This window comes from Glarea lozoyensis (assembly GCF_000409485.1).
Source record: "Glarea lozoyensis ATCC 20868 chromosome Unknown GLAREA12, whole genome shotgun sequence".
Classification (NCBI taxonomy): Eukaryota; Fungi; Ascomycota; class Leotiomycetes; order Helotiales; family Helotiaceae; genus Glarea; species Glarea lozoyensis.
In genome coordinates this window covers 1,024,561-1,039,763 of record NW_007360986.1, presented here as the reverse complement: position 1 = coordinate 1,039,763, position 15,203 = coordinate 1,024,561, and the positions used below count along the sequence as shown (strand labels likewise).

General features: G+C 45.4%; 6 protein-coding genes across 6 annotated transcripts; 4 read left to right on the top strand and 2 right to left on the bottom strand.

Annotated features, from left to right (window-relative positions):
- Positions 1 to 240: 240 nt before the first annotated feature.
- On the top strand, positions 241 to 483 carry GLAREA_10770 (uncharacterized protein; the record flags this gene model as incomplete). Its single annotated transcript, XM_008079870.1, has 2 exons — positions 241 to 421; positions 467 to 483. The coding sequence occupies 2 exons, from the start codon at positions 241 to 243 to the stop codon at positions 481 to 483; spliced, it is 198 nt and encodes a 65-aa protein (XP_008078061.1).
- A 1,492-nt stretch (positions 484 to 1,975) lies between these two features.
- On the top strand, positions 1,976 to 4,125 carry GLAREA_10769 (Ferredoxin reductase-like, C-terminal NADP-linked; the record flags this gene model as incomplete). The annotated part of the gene is made up of 2 exons (XM_008079869.1): positions 1,976 to 2,511; positions 2,565 to 4,125. The coding sequence occupies 2 exons, from the start codon at positions 1,976 to 1,978 to the stop codon at positions 4,123 to 4,125; spliced, it is 2,097 nt and encodes a 698-aa protein (XP_008078060.1).
- A 554-nt stretch (positions 4,126 to 4,679) lies between these two features.
- Positions 4,680 to 5,330, bottom strand: GLAREA_10768 (uncharacterized protein; the record flags this gene model as incomplete). Its single annotated transcript, XM_008079868.1, has 1 exon — positions 4,680 to 5,330. The coding sequence occupies one exon, from the start codon at positions 5,328 to 5,330 to the stop codon at positions 4,680 to 4,682; it is 651 nt and encodes a 216-aa protein (XP_008078059.1).
- A 1,266-nt stretch (positions 5,331 to 6,596) lies between these two features.
- GLAREA_10767 (uncharacterized protein) lies at positions 6,597 to 7,543 on the top strand (the record flags this gene model as incomplete). The annotated part of the gene is made up of 2 exons (XM_008079867.1): positions 6,597 to 6,807; positions 6,879 to 7,543. The coding sequence occupies 2 exons, from the start codon at positions 6,597 to 6,599 to the stop codon at positions 7,541 to 7,543; spliced, it is 876 nt and encodes a 291-aa protein (XP_008078058.1).
- A 144-nt stretch (positions 7,544 to 7,687) lies between these two features.
- GLAREA_10766 (SGNH hydrolase) lies at positions 7,688 to 9,812 on the bottom strand (the record flags this gene model as incomplete). Its single annotated transcript, XM_008079866.1, has 2 exons — positions 7,688 to 9,375; positions 9,431 to 9,812. 2 exons carry the CDS (start codon positions 9,810 to 9,812, stop codon positions 7,688 to 7,690), a joined length of 2,070 nt encoding a protein of 689 aa, XP_008078057.1.
- A 3,195-nt stretch (positions 9,813 to 13,007) lies between these two features.
- On the top strand, positions 13,008 to 15,115 carry GLAREA_10765 (heterokaryon incompatibility protein; the record flags this gene model as incomplete). The annotated part of the gene is made up of 2 exons (XM_008079865.1): positions 13,008 to 13,467; positions 13,527 to 15,115. 2 exons carry the CDS (start codon positions 13,008 to 13,010, stop codon positions 15,113 to 15,115), a joined length of 2,049 nt encoding a protein of 682 aa, XP_008078056.1.
- Between the last annotated feature and the right edge of the window lie 88 nt (positions 15,116 to 15,203).

Sequence of the window (15,203 nt, the reverse complement as noted above, 5' to 3'; positions counted from 1 at the left end):
ATGAGCTTATTGATATCTTATGGTTGCAATTGTGCTACGAAACAGATATCACACGGAAGGTGGACTTCCACCATAAGCTCGGAAGACGACCTAGCCGTAGATTTAGAACAGTATAAAGGCGAGAACAATTTCTTGAAATCCGAAATCCATACTTCCTCCCCATCAAAACACAAACTCAGATCAGCTTTCAGACAAAACTACCTAGCTTTGCTCTTTTATTTGAAACCCCAAGCAACGATTATGCCTTCCTCTCAGATTCAACAAAAGACCCAGCCATGGAAGAAATTTTGGCCACCACAAGTCGACGCCGCTTCTCCTCAAGCCAAACAGACTCCGGAGGAGATGAACCTCCAACGATCCTACGGAACGCACGCTTCCAACACTAAAGGCAAAATCTTTGCCATTGATAACAAGCCTAAGTGTAAGTACGGAATCTCAGCGGAAACAAGAAAATGCTGACATGAAGACATCGTAGCCACTTGAGTACTCTCAAATGGGAGACTTCAGCATTGGAACTAGAAGTGAACTTAGTTGGAGTATAGCTTTGGATTTACGCAGAGTCTAGAAAACATCAACACTCTTTTAGGAGATCGGGAAAGGTGTGGTTCAAGCGCTGTTGATACTAATGTCTATCAAAATGGAAGGATGGTTCAACAATCAAATTAAATGAAGTCTTTCCACTCTGCCCTACTAATCTCGCAGTGATATCCTTTTCAAACTAGTGAATTGTGCGTTAAGTTTATTTGAGTAGATTGGGAACTTACTGCTATTGATATGCTAAGGCGTTCATGCAATGTCTGTTTATTTTTCCGAATCCGGTTTGAAATTCTAAGCAAGTTTGGTGAATTGCATAACAGATATAGTAACTAAGACACAAGATATTCAAAGCCTGCCTTTTATAAATTGGCTTCATTGCCTTAGTCTTCTCCAGAGTGTGGTATCAATTTCAATTTATTATATAACTCGGATAGTTTCCCAGCGAGCGATGCGATCAAGTTATTAGATCATTTCATCTTGATTTTTAGAATCGTATGAATGTGGCTTTCTAGTGTCCGAATGAGAACTGCGATCGATTGAGCCAAACCCTGAAAGCCTCGAGCTCAGGTTGTACGATTTCGTTGTGGGTCGATGGGGCTCCTGATACTTAATAAGCGAGGCCCCCTTTTCACTTGCTCTCTTATAAGACTTTGTAACTATTAGACTTCGTGACCTCACTTCGCCACATTGCACTTCTTCATAGTCTGTCCCCAGCTAATGTAAATATGTATGTTCAAGTCATTCCCGGAGACATTGTATAACACAGCAGATGTAAAGCAGTAGTCACCGCCACTACTAGATCGCCTTTACTCTTGTCTCAGCAGAACTGTCGCATCAACGCCGTGTAACACTATACCCCTACGAGTTTATTTATACAATAATATGTTTACCGCAAAAATCTGCCAAGGCTCTTTTTTGAGTGGCTTAAATGCAACGTCGAAAATTACTGCGCTGCTGGCACCCATGAAGCCCCACACGTATTATCCTACAAGCCTGTCGGTTGGTGGTTGGCTTAATCTGCGCATTATTGCTCAACTGTCAGCTGCAGGACCAAATGGAGTAAACGCAATCTTGGAAGTTTGCTAATTCGTTAACGTTTTGTTTGCGTTCAGCTCCATCGCTGCCGCCGCCAAAAATGTCCTCATATTCCCTCATCCAAGAGAGTGGCAGAAAAGGCATGGGATTTTCGGATAGATCAATATCTGACTTCCATACTCTTTTCTTTACCCTGATGGTCTAATTATTAGGTAAAAAGGAAGCAGTCTTACAGGGAGAAATTACAGCTACTAGCATTTAGAAGGTTAAGAAACAACTTTCAGATCAGCTTCAGCTGGCCATACGACATCTTGTCATCCCAAAGATACAAGAGAAGCGTCCCCCCCCCCGAGCGGGTGTTGATATCATATGACAATCTGACAGACTTGGGAATTGGAACAAGATGAATCTGCCGCTGCTCTTCGTACTGTGCTTAGTCGCCAATTCTTCCGCAGCCCATCTCGAGGATCCCCACTTTCCAGGCTATGGTTTTCACTGGTATGATCCAGTTTGTGGCTACGCTTGTTACAATGCGCTCTCAAGCGCGACACTTTCATGTTCGCCCGAGGGTAGTTCGTCAGTAGCTTGTCAAGCCAAAGACCCTGCCTTCTTGAAGAGTTTGGCATATTGCATGAACTCCGCTTGCGACAACGACGAAGTACCAACATGGAAGAGAGAGAAATTTTGGGCTGCAACCTTCATGGTCATGAAAGAAGACGAAGTTATGCACGGCATGACAATGGGAGAAACGTCCGGCCTACCTAGTTGGGGATATACCGACGCCCTCTCGGAGGTTTCCGAGGAGCCTGTGTTAGTGTTCAACTCTCGCTCAGGAAATATTTTCAACCAGACCATGCTGGTTAGTAAGGCCGATTACGAGAAACAACGCAAATTCATGGTTATGTTTGACTACCTGGAAGTTTTGCAGGCGAGATACATGTATGAGATGCCCAAATTCCATATACGTGAAGTTTAAACTAATTTCTACATAGCTTTGTGATTTTGACAGTTGCGCTCGGAACTCCTATACTCCTTACGCTTCTTCCTAAACTACCTATAATAGAGGTGCTCGTCGACAGAATCAACCCTTATCTGGTGTATCCTTCGACTTTTGGCACCTATAACGTTCGCCCGCTTCCTTGGGGCCTAGGAAGTGTCCCAACTGTTGGGCAGGCGCTCTATATCGTCATGCTCTTCGGTCTCAATATCGTCTTGTGCTCCGTCAACTACTCGAACTCACAGCCCCATCCTTGGTACTTTACACGCAAAGAAGAGACCCTCGCATATATCGGCTATCGAACAGGACATGTTGCTTATGCTCTTCTGCCCCTTCTTATCCTATTCTCTTCGCGTAACAACGTTTTGCTCTGGATTACGAGCTGGTCTTATTCGACGTATCTTTTGATGCACCGTTGGGTAGCCCGAATCTTTGCAGTCCAAGCTATCGTTCATAGTATTACATTGTTGGTAGCCTACAAAGGCTCCGGTGGCTATGAGACCGACTCCAAGGAGCCGTACTGGCTGTGGGGAATTGCAGCAACAGTGCTCACCTGTGCGATGCTCGTTTTCAGTCACCTATACTTTAGAAGGCTATCGTATGAGTTTTTTCTCGTGTTACATATTCTCCTTGCTGTGTTTGTTATTGTCGGGTGCTGGTACCATGTTGTGCTTAAATGGGGGTTCAATTTCTACGATAACTGGCTGTATGCTGCTTGCGCAGTATGGTTCTTTGACCGCATACTTCGCCTGTTCCGTGTAGCCAGGAACGGCGTGCGTCGAGCCGTTGTCACAGAATTAGGCTCAACCCATGTGCGTGTCGACATACAAGGTCTAAGATGGGCCGGCAAACCAGGTCATATAGCGTTTGCTTATTTCCCTGGTCTTAATCCTCTACGACCATGGGAAAACCATCCATTCTCTATTAATTCGACGTCACTGTTCCGAAGTTACAAGTCCTCGCTTGCATCCGCATCTTTGTCGCTCGGACAGTCATCGAACGACGTCAATCATGAGGAGAAATGGTCGGGAGAGCGAGTGCAAACTATCGCCAGGCAAGATGGGGGCGAAGCTGTGGGCACAACCGGTGTCACATTGATCATTAAGAAGAGTAGCGGCCTAACGAGGTTGTTACGTTCGCATGCTCGGTTGCTGACTTTGCTAGATGGTCCATACCCGCAAAATCAGTGTTCCGAGATATTGACATGCGATCATGTTTTATTGATTGGTGGCGGAATCGGGATCATGGGTCTAGTTGCCTGGACTCGGGCACATCCTAATATTAAATTGTCGTGGAGCATCAAATCGACCTCTCAAGCGCTTGTTGAAGAGATGGATGTTGTCTTGCGGGAGGTGGCAGATAAGGAAGTAGTGGTTGGGAACCGGCTGAACATAGCCGAGTTATTGAGAGTCGAAGCTGAGTCTGGATACGGGAAAGTTGGTATTGTTGTTTGTGGCCCGGGAGGAATGTGTGACGATGTTAGAGCTAGAGTCGCAGCGTTAGGAAGAGTTGGAGGGACAGTCTTCAAGTTAGAAGTGGACGCGTTTTCGTGGTGATTCAGCACATGAATAGAGGACACAATAGAGGACACAATATTGATATTATTCCTTCAAAGCGATCAACGCTATATTGTTGAGAATTACAACGTGCAGCAAATTTTAGCGTACTGCAAGCGCTGCAGACTTGCGTTTCGAGTACGAAAAATAGTTGGTGTTCGTTTCTTGTTCTATACAACATGGAGTATCGCCGCATGTCTCTGAGTCCTTTCTCGCTGGGATCCTAACGACAGGGAAAGGTTTGATCGCGGCCGTAACTTGACTATATCCTTAGCTTCGAAGTAGAGTCTCTGTCGCTTTTACCCAACAATTGGACAGGTTATTGACCAGTCTTCATACCTACCATACTGCGTTCAAACAGGAAAGTCGAGATTGGTGTGACAATCAGCTCAACATAAGATATTTCTTGCTGCAAGACCATGCCCAATGTGATTTCAAGGAGAATTGCAAGCCAAATGACTCTTTATATGTGTATGTCTGCTAGTGCCTGTCCTGAGGAGCGATTAAAATCACATTCGCGAAAATCCAACATGTCGAGACAATCTTTTCCAACTTCAACCTGGGTGGCTGCCGCGCCATGATCCGATAAAAAGGTGTTCTACTAAAATATAATCTTTTGGGTGTGTATTCTCGTGTGGGAGCCATCCAAAACAGTCTTTAGGTAAAACCAAAACGTCGCCGATCTGTCTTGGTTCCTGAAGCCCGTTGAGCTCGTCGCCAGTGTGCTCCTCACCCGATATGTGTTTGAAATATTTCATCATCACATCAGTAAAGACGAATGGTCCGGTAGTGGTCATGACTTCTTCGAATGTGTTGGAAGGGTTCGCTCCTGCCTTGGACGCCATGAGGCTTCGAATATTTTCGGATACCCTGTCAACCAGCGTGACCATAGCTGGGTGATTCGGTTTTGCAAGAATGGTGTACTGCGCAAGCTGTACGGAATAGGGCGAACCTGGCCAGATGGGCTGCTTATTGTGATCATTCTCGATGCCAACAACCATATTTACAGACTCTCCGAATTCTGGGGGAGTCCACTCCGTGATCGGCTTGTGAGGTAGCACGTCGATATCAGCCCAGATCCCACCGTCAGCTCTCATGACCATATATCTCAGCATGTCCGCTCGCATGATAGGATCCGTGAGGTTGGAGAAGGTCTCCACGATGGTCGGAAGGTGTGAGAAGCGTGTGTGGACATAGGTCTCCATATTGGCGTCGGTGATGCGCTCATACTGGTGCTGCGGGTTCATCACACGCCACTGATGTGGAAACCCCGTCGTCCGTTCGGTTGGATCTTCGGAGTCATCTTTCCAAGATTGCCAGATCTTTTTTGGAAATGTTTGCTGGTTGACAGCTAGAGTGTGGGTGTTGGCAGAGGAGGACTCCAGCCGAGAAGAGGTAGTGTAGAGGGTGCGTGAGTAGCGTAGAATGAGCAGTATAGTGATAAATATGCCTATGCAAATAGTGCACAGATGCTTTGTATGTAATTGAGGCAGCATGGTATTGGCAGCAACACAAGGTGACAAGACGGACGAACGCAGAATGGAAAAAAAATCCAACGTTTCCTGCTTTCCTTATACCCTCCACGCTCTCTCACGGAGGTGCTTAATATCCAACTGACCCCAGGCCTCTAGGCGGGTGTGATTGGAGTCATTGGACACCCATGTAGCTATCGACCAGGGGTTCTTAGGAGCTTATTATTATTCGCTGGCTACTGTGCTTCGTACTTGTACTGTATTCACCTTGCGCAAGTCGGGTATGCACAGCACAGCCCTGGCGCTTCGTGGTGAGAAGACGACTGTAACAGCGGCTCGCGCAGGTCGTTCGAACTGGCATTCCATCTGATTTTACTGAGACCGTGTTTCCCTGGATCCTCAGTTTATTCAAAGTTCATATCTAATAAGTCCAACATATTATACTCACATAACTCAATAATGTGTTCTCTCCACTTTCGAGCGACTAATGATCCATCCTTTAACACACCTACTTCTCAAAACAAAATAAGGATTTTAAGGGCTTCCATGGTGTCTCCTTCGTCGTTCCAATTAGACTATGAGAACACATTGTGACCTGCCCCAGCATGCACGGACTACATAATCGCTCCAATCCGCGTGCCAGCTGCCGCAGCGGCAATGCACGTCGGCTTCCAACTGCTTTTCTGCTTCATTAGGGGCATGTGTTACGCTATTTGTTGGCTTGGCAGAATTTAAAGGCGCGCAATTGGGCTCGAGGGAAATCCCAACGGCCTCCTGCAACATGAACTCTGGCAACGCATCACCGGTGCTATTTATGTCGAATCATGCAGGAGCAAGCAGTTTGATATATATGTATAGAGAAGTCCTTGGTCGCTACCCACCGTTCATCATGCACCTGGTCGCCAGAATTCCGATACATATTTCCACGCTATGGGGGCCCGTATCATTCATTCATTATTGTCTCTGTGGTTAGCTTTATCACGGTTACCACGGAACGTGATGGCTACGGATGGCAAATGTTTTTTCCCGAATGGCCTACAGGCTACCGGCAATTCTCCTTGCAATGTACACGCGACAAATAGCGTTTGTTGTGCTGGCGGTATTGGCAGTAGTTGTCTCGCCAATGGACTGTGTCGTAATGGAGATGGACATCAAATTCGGGGTGCTTGCACAAATTCCAACTGGGATGGATGTCTGGACATTTGTCTTGGTGAGTAGAACCCGATTAGGGTTCTAATAATCTCTCTTGGAGGGTTCCGGCTGACTTTGAATTTGCAATAGCCGCATCGACTGGTGGCACCGATGTTATCTCGTGCCAAAACTCTACCAACACAGACACCTCATTTTGCTGCGATCATGTCTCGTTGTGTTGTGACAGTGGCATTGGTCGGTTCGATCTACTGCCTCGCGAGTCCTTTATCTCTGCCACTTGGAACTCTGCAAGCACGCAATTTGTGGTCATCTCGGCGGTCTCATCTACCGTGGCTACCACAAACTCTCGGTCCACTGTCAGAACATCGTTGGCGAGTTTAATAACCACTTCAACACTTCAACTCTCCTCGGAAAGAAGCCAAACGCCCGCTTTCACGAGCTCTGATTCTACCACAATTGCAGCCGGCATCAGCACTAGTTCTGCAACAGGCACCGCTTCTGTCTCGAGGGGACCTTTTTTGAGCGTCGGGGCGAAAGCGGGGATAGGGGTCGGTGTAATTGCAGGTGTTTTTGTAGCTGCACTTGTTGGATATCTGATGTGGAGGTTACGTGCAGTGAACGTAGCCCTTATCAAGGAGAATGTTCCCTCAAAGTTGGACCAACCAGATCTACAATTACAACAGGCCGAGATAACAGCAAACAAGCCAGGACTTTCTTACAATCAGATGCATGCTGTACCTATAAGTGAACTAGATAGTACGACTAATTATAGGCAGCTAGAACTACCTACCTAGATAGCTAACTACTATAGAATATACTAAAGCCCTGCTTACTTACTGTTAATAGACGTTAATTCGTAAATATTTAACGTTTTAGAAAAGAAAAGATAGGAGAATTGAAAAGAAGAGAAAAAGAAGGACTAATCTAGGGCTTCTCATCTATCTAGGTACTCCGAAAAAATGCTTACTATCATCTCCATACCCCGGCCAGTCTTCATAACCTATATATCTCTTAGTAACGCTTCCAGAAATCCCAAAGACATGTTTGCTATCATCCCCATATCCTGGCCAGTCTTCAATGCCAATCTCCCTCATTCCAATCGAGCGTTTCCCAGCCCCATGGCAATTGCCAGCTCCCGACCCGCCAGCACTTTGCAATGCTCTACCAACGCAGGCCTTGGTTCCAATCGGCAGCTGTCCGGATGCATACCATTGAAACTTGACATCATCTGGTGTCTGCTCAAATTTCCACTTACTAATCGCTCCACAGCCTGAGATCTCCTTCTTGAGACCCTCGCCATCGGCTCCGAATTGGGCAGATGGCAGATTCTTGCCACGGACTTCGAAGGCGTCGAAGAAGAATTTGTAGGCGACATCGCAGGAAATTTCGTTTATCTGCTTGCTGAGAGGCGTCATAGTGAATTCCCATCCATCGCTAGAAGTAAATGTGCCTCCGAACTTGTAATTGTGAGGATTGTTGACCGGGTCGTTTCCATCGCAGCCGTCAACCACTGCTTTAAGAGCGTTAAAGCAATTTGTTCCTGGTGGTGTATTCTTGGGACCTTTATCTTCATTATTGGCAGCCTTGACAGACATCTTAAGTTCGTCCACGCTTCCCGGATTGTAGGTAACCTCTGTGGAGTCTTGGTTGCAAAATTCATCTGCATTCTTGCTTGCAGTGTCCGAGTGCATAACCCAGGTATCACCGCTAATGCCGTGGCATGCGTTCTTCTCCAGAACAACCGTCGGAGGAGGTGGAGCTGGAGGTGGAGGTGCGGGTGTTAAGAGGCCACCCATATCATCCGTGTACTGATCCAGAATCAAATTACGAATTGTTTCGTGCAACGCAGGCTGAGGATGGAAAACCTTCACCCTGTTGCCAACAGAAATCCAAAGTGGATCTTGAATTCCTGTTTCGTTAATATGAGCATAGACTTCGTTTTCGAATGAAGAAAAAGTTGGAAATTTGGACTTAACGCTTGGATCGGACATTACTTGGCTGTAGGCGTCGGTCAGTGGTTGAAGGTCTGGATTTTCCGCGCGTTCGTTGTATGGGTAGTGCCACAGCCAGAGTTTCTCATTATTTTGATCAGGCTCTTTGACTCCTGGCTCGCAGTACCTATGGCCTTCCATTTGATCATCGATGGGAACAAACTTGACGTTCTGGTCCTTATGTTCCTCGACGGCTGCTGCAATGGCTTTGTTGAGACCAATACTCATGTCGTTATACTCCTGTCTGATCGCCTGGGTGAGTTTCGTATGCTCCTTTCCGTCGGGATTTGGATTGGCTGTGCGAGCGAACGTGACTGTATCGCACTCCGTCGTTTCGGTGTCAAAGAATTGTGGAAATCCAACGACGTAAAGCCTGAATTTGTCCTTAATCGGGCCTTTGCGGCCCTTTTCGACAACTTTCTGGATGGTGCTACTAATGTTGGTTACGAGCTGAGGGTCCTTAATCAAGCCTTTAGAAATTTTTCTTTGCTCGTCACAAGTATGATATGTTGGGCCAGCACCCCAAGGTAGGCTGGTCTCTATGATACAGTTGAATATGATACCGGGAAAATCAATGTTATTGCCGCCCACCTGTAGCGTTGCGATTTCTGGTGTGCCAAATGCTGGCCGATCACCTGCATAGGGGTCAGCAGAGAAAACTACCATTCTTGAAGTGAAGGAAAAGCTTACCGTACTGACTGTTAGGTTTGCCAGAGGTGGGTTCGTCGAGGAGTTGCCAGGCTTCGATATCTTCGGTATGAGAGCCAGAACATACAACATTGTTGAATGTGATAGTTACATCTTTGTGATCACCATTTGGTAGTCGTTGATCGTTATTCATCAAAGCTGGATAGGCTTTGTCGTAACGTAGACACCGGTAGGAATTGCTAGTATACTCTCCTGCTCCAACCCCTGAGGCAAACGAATCTCCAAGAGCAGTCCACTCAAATTTGTCTCGGCCAGATAGCTGCTGAATCTTCTTGACTCTTTTTCCAGAGGGAGAGGCAAAAGATATCGACCAAGTCACTGAAAGTGTAAGCGCTATAGTTAGGCGCCTGAAAAGGACCACCATTGCGCCTCTCTGAGGTTATATATGTGCAGGAAATAGAAGAGAGAATGATCGTACAATGATGAATATTGTTGATTTACCAAAAGCTCTTTCCTTCGACCCTCTTTCTTATATACATATTCCATACCTTCATTGCCTCACAACTGTATTTACGTTAGGGTACCTCGCCAGATCCTCTTCACCAACATCAGAGTCAAATAACAGGCTGAGGCGGTCACCAACATCCGACTCAAACATGAGCCCGAGGCGGCTTGTGCTATCTATTTTCTGTTCTCTATGCTGAAATTTCAGCATCATACGCCGAAGCAGGCCATGACCCCCTTCGTTATCAGATTACGCTCATCAATGGGTCAAAAGAAAATACTTAATTACATACACCTATTCCTTTCCCTCCTACGCATGACTGAAATCTTTGTTTCATAGCATGGTGCGTGGCGATGCACATGTTGGTTTGTTGGTTATTTTATTCCTCTGTTTGGTGGCAGAGATCTCTAGGAGGAGTCCTCTCCTTTGCATTATCGATCCCAAATCGAAAACCACCAAAAAAGAGTGCTATGTGTGCCTTGCCAGTAACTCGTGGCTGCTTCAATGTTCTATTAACACCGTCAATCAAACCCCTTTTAGTTTGGCTTTTTTGTCTGCAGTAATATCACGTGACTAGAGAGGAGTGGATTTTACCGGCGAATACGACCGGAGCTTGCGTAGGGCTGACGAAATGAAACAGCGGGCAAGCGAAAGGAGTGTCCAACTAGGGCTACTGACATCTGACGGAGGCTGAGCATTTGGTACTACATACGAGCCACCAACAGATCCAACAAAACCAACAAAACCAACAAAAGTATCTTCTTCAAACGTTAAGGCAATTTCAGAATCGGATTACTCCATCCTATTATTGTCTCTCTTTCAAGAAACTATAGCGAGAACCTCAAAATGCGCACGTCATATCTGAAAGACGCGATAAAGGCCTTATGGTTGTCATTTATTGCTAAGACACTTTCTACTAATAATAATCCTCAAAAGTTTTTTTCTTTGGATAAAGAGATACCCGACGGTCCATTCAGCTTTTGCGATGTCTCTCGCTCGACAGATCTTTTTGACATCTCGTCCATATCTATCACTAAGCAGCCAGTGTATATGTGTGTTTCCTACTCCTTAATTTGGCTAGACTACAATTCTGCAGGAAGATACTGACAAATAACAGAGATGATGATTTTCTTGTTCATCTATACGGAACCTTTCAAAAGACATTTATAGGAAATGGAACCTTTAACATCAAAGTTGATTGCGGCTCACACTGCGAAGATTACGGCCTCCCAGTCGACTGGCCTGGCGAGAGTACCGACTTTCTTTCTTTCTGCGAGATGAGCGACATCGAACAACCTTTAGGCGGCCATCCGAAAAATAAAACCTGCCCCCCTAAAAAGGGGTTTGCATTAATCACATCCCCGGCATATGTGTTTCCTATGTTTATACAGTACCCAGTGAGTATTTCCAAATTCATGTCCTCTCCTTCATCGTACACCGGGTATTTGAATCAAAAAATCTCTAATAAATCTAGGCTTGGTATAATTTCACATTTGAGGCAGAGACAGATGAGGGTGAGCGAATCTACTGTGTTCGAACGGAAGTCTGCTTGCGGTGGAAAGACGAAGAGAAGAATAAGCGCCTTGGTCAAGGACCGGGGAAAGATTGCACATGGCCAAGATAGGGTATACATATTTTTAAAGGCAGGAATTGAAGTTCTCACCACCTTTTAATGATGCCATCAAATGCTGCGTTGTTGACTTCGCATTCGAGAGGTTAGTTGTTGTAACATAGACCGCCTCATTCAACTTCTGTTGGCTCTTAGATCACACACCCAGCTGCACTCTTTAGGATTGTATCGATTTCAAAGATAATGGTTTTGGTCGAAGGTAGCTCTCCTACTTACCCTACCTACATAGTATCAAGAAGAATTCTCAGGTCACAACTTGAGGCACAAACAAGTATTCGTGAATATAGCACCTGTTATAAGTAGCGTAACCAAGTTCGGGGAAAGAGTTTTGCTGGAGGTTGTTTCTCTTAGTTTGGTGCTCGTGAAGCAATTATTTACACTTATTAATTTACCAGTAGCATTAACAATGCAGAACTCAAGAAACTTCACAAAACCGCCTATGAGATGAGGACTCAATAGCCTATTCACATCTTCAAGGTATGGTACGAGGATGTCCCAGCTGAGAAAGCTATATTGCTAATCTAGCCATGCCTATTGTACAAGCAAGCGAATTTGCTGTTCGCTCGAGGAATGTAGTTGCGAGAAATACCCAATAATACACCTGCAATGCTCCTAAACGCCTTTTGTAAATCTAAATATGCGAAAACCTTATCTTTAACGATATCGATCCTTGCTAACCGCTCTAGAACCCCGACGTCTCCCCAAATACCCCCAACTTGCTGGCACTACTTGCCCACGTGCGTACTGCACTGAACCTAACCATTCATTTCTAGTTCTCACATAGTTCTCACATAGTTCCTCGTATGCACGCCATGCTGATTGTTCTGCAGCTCCTAGTCCTCTAATAATTTCCAATCCACGCCGCATGTTGATCGTTGACAATCCATGGAATTCAAATAGCTCTTCATGCCCTTTCGGGAACATTTCTGCTAGAGCCTCTGCTTCAGCAAGAACCCCAACCCTGTCGCTCCTAATTCGCTGGACTGCACAGACTATAAGCGTCATCATGAGGCTGTTGCCACTTTATAAAACATCTGGATGGGTTCCATCATACATATCTTTCCTGTCGTTGAAGGCTCGGCGGCAGTAACCCTCTGCCTCTTGATAATAGCCCAATATACACAGCTCATTGCCGATAGCATCAACAGTATCCAATATCAATTCATGTTTGGGATCAAACTTTGTTTCCCGGTTTTTCAAAACAGAATGATATAACTCCAAGGCTTGTTTTAGTAGAGTCGCTTTAGATAGTTTATAAGTATATATACCAAGGTAAACCGTATACTTAGTGCAGAAATCGGTTACCGGACTTTGGCTAATTTTCGGGCATGTCACGAATTTAGGCTAACAACTGGCGGTGTGTAAACCATACCTGGGTACACTAAAATATAATTGCTGCATTGCTGCAGTGAATAGGGCAACGCAAAGCATTCGATATACACACTGTTCAACTTCTTAACTCCGTCGATTTGCCTAGGAACAGGATGGCACTTAAATGGCGCGGCCAGGACTTGTTCTGGGCGCGATGCAGTACGGATGCGGAAGTCCACGCGATGGGCTCGACCATCTTTCGATTTCTGGACCCTTCGCTTTGTCCAAGCTGCAAAAGGATGTACTTTGATTTCTCTGATCCGCAACCTGACCCTACCACCCACTTCGTGATTCAAGAATTGGTTGGTAGATACTGTGAACTAGAACTACGAGCATCCACAGGTTGTCCTCTCTGCTCGTTTGTCCGGTCTGCATTATTACTAGAGCCACAGCAGGTTATGTCCGCTGAAGAATGGCCGATGAAGCAAGGCACTCCAGTCACTCTGTCCTACGCGCTTCCTCTATGTCAAAAGCTATTGACGGCAAATGACTCTCGTTGGCTACCATTAGTGGTGGTGCTGCGGAGCCAGAACACGGTACACATGGTCAATATGACTTTTATGAGACAACAAAGTACGTACAACGCAATCTGTCTAAACTCAGGGAAAATGCAGGAGCTAAAATGTGAAAAGTGCCGTACGTGGCTTTGACGGAAGATCCTATGGCAGATGTATGCCTGCGTAAGATTAGGTCCTGGCTAGATGTGTGCTCTAAGTCACACAAATGGTGCAAATCTAATGTTAAAGCGTTCATGCCAACTAGGCTCCTCGATCTGGGCGCTTCAGATGATAAGCTTCGTATTCATATCTGCAATGACCAACCACTCAATTACGTAGCTCTGAGTTATTGTTGGGGCGACCAAATGCATGGATCAACAACAACAACAACATCTCGAAATTTCATGTCTAGACAAAAAGGGTTCGATGCAAACATTCTTTCAGAGATATGTCGAGATGCTATCCGTCTTGTTCGTGGCTTAGGTTTACGATATATGTGGATAGATTGTTTGTGTATCATCCAGGACAATAAAATTGATTGGGAATTTGAGTCTGCACTTATGGGATCCATCTATCAGAACGCCTATGTCACGTTAGCAGCGGTAGCTGCATCCTCTGCCTCTGAAGGGTTTCTCAAAGGACGAGAATATACGAGGTTGGCCATCCAATTTGTGTTTCAGGATGGAAATGGAAATGGGGAATTGGTGGATGGAACACTGTTCGCCCATCACCCCGGACCCCAGCCACCATCACAAGCAATTTACAAATCCAAGTGGCGGTCTAGAGCATGGACGTTTCAAGAAGAGATGCTCTCTACAAGTATTCTCTACTGTACCCCAAGTTCATACTACTTTGAATGCCTGGCTGGAGACGAGGTCGAGCAAAATTTGCCTAAACCCGGCCCCAGAAAACAACTGCCATGGCGTGAAGATTTTCGAACAGAAGAAGGTCAGACCTCTTCTATAGCTGTTACTTTCGACGATTGGTATAGTTTGATAGAGAACTACTCTGGCCGATTCGTTACGGTGTGGCAGGATATTCTCCCAGCATTATCTGGTCTTGCTCACATCTTCGCGCAACACATTGGTAGTAAATACATTGCCGGGTTATGGGGAAATGATATAATTCGCGGTCTTCTTTGGAGACATCATCCTGCTCATGCGATACAAGTGCAAAAACAACCATATCGCGCACCGTCCTGGTCCTGGGCAGCAGTACCTGGGTCGACTTATTGGAGGACGTATTATCAATTTACAAAACAACCTAGCTTCAACATTGAAGCCATCGATGTAATGCCGTCCGGAGCAGACGAAATGGCAAGCGTGAAGCATGGTAAACTATCTATTCGTGGGAAACTTGTTCCAGCTTCAGTAATTCGTCAAATTGTTCCCGAAGATGAGCAAAGTGACTTCGATGGAAGTGACTTCCCGCTCGATTGGATGCGGAGCAATGTCGACAATCCTCAATTCTTCTGGGATTTCAAGATGGGATGGGAAGGCAAAGAAGATCTTTCGGAGATTAAGGCAGTACCTATCGGTACCAGAGGTATTTCAGACCTCGAACATCATTTTTTGGTTGGCTTGCTTTTAAAACCAATAAATACAAGTAGTAGAGAAGATGAAGATCAAAATGTCTATGAGAGGTGTGGATATTTCGAGCTCGATGGTATTAGATATTGGCAAATATTCGACTCTTTTCCGATAGATCTATTTCAAATTATTTAGATAGTATGATAGTAGAGTAGAGAATTCTATACTTATCTCTTATTTAGTAAATAAGCTTTAGTACTAATTAGATCTTATCTAAACCTCT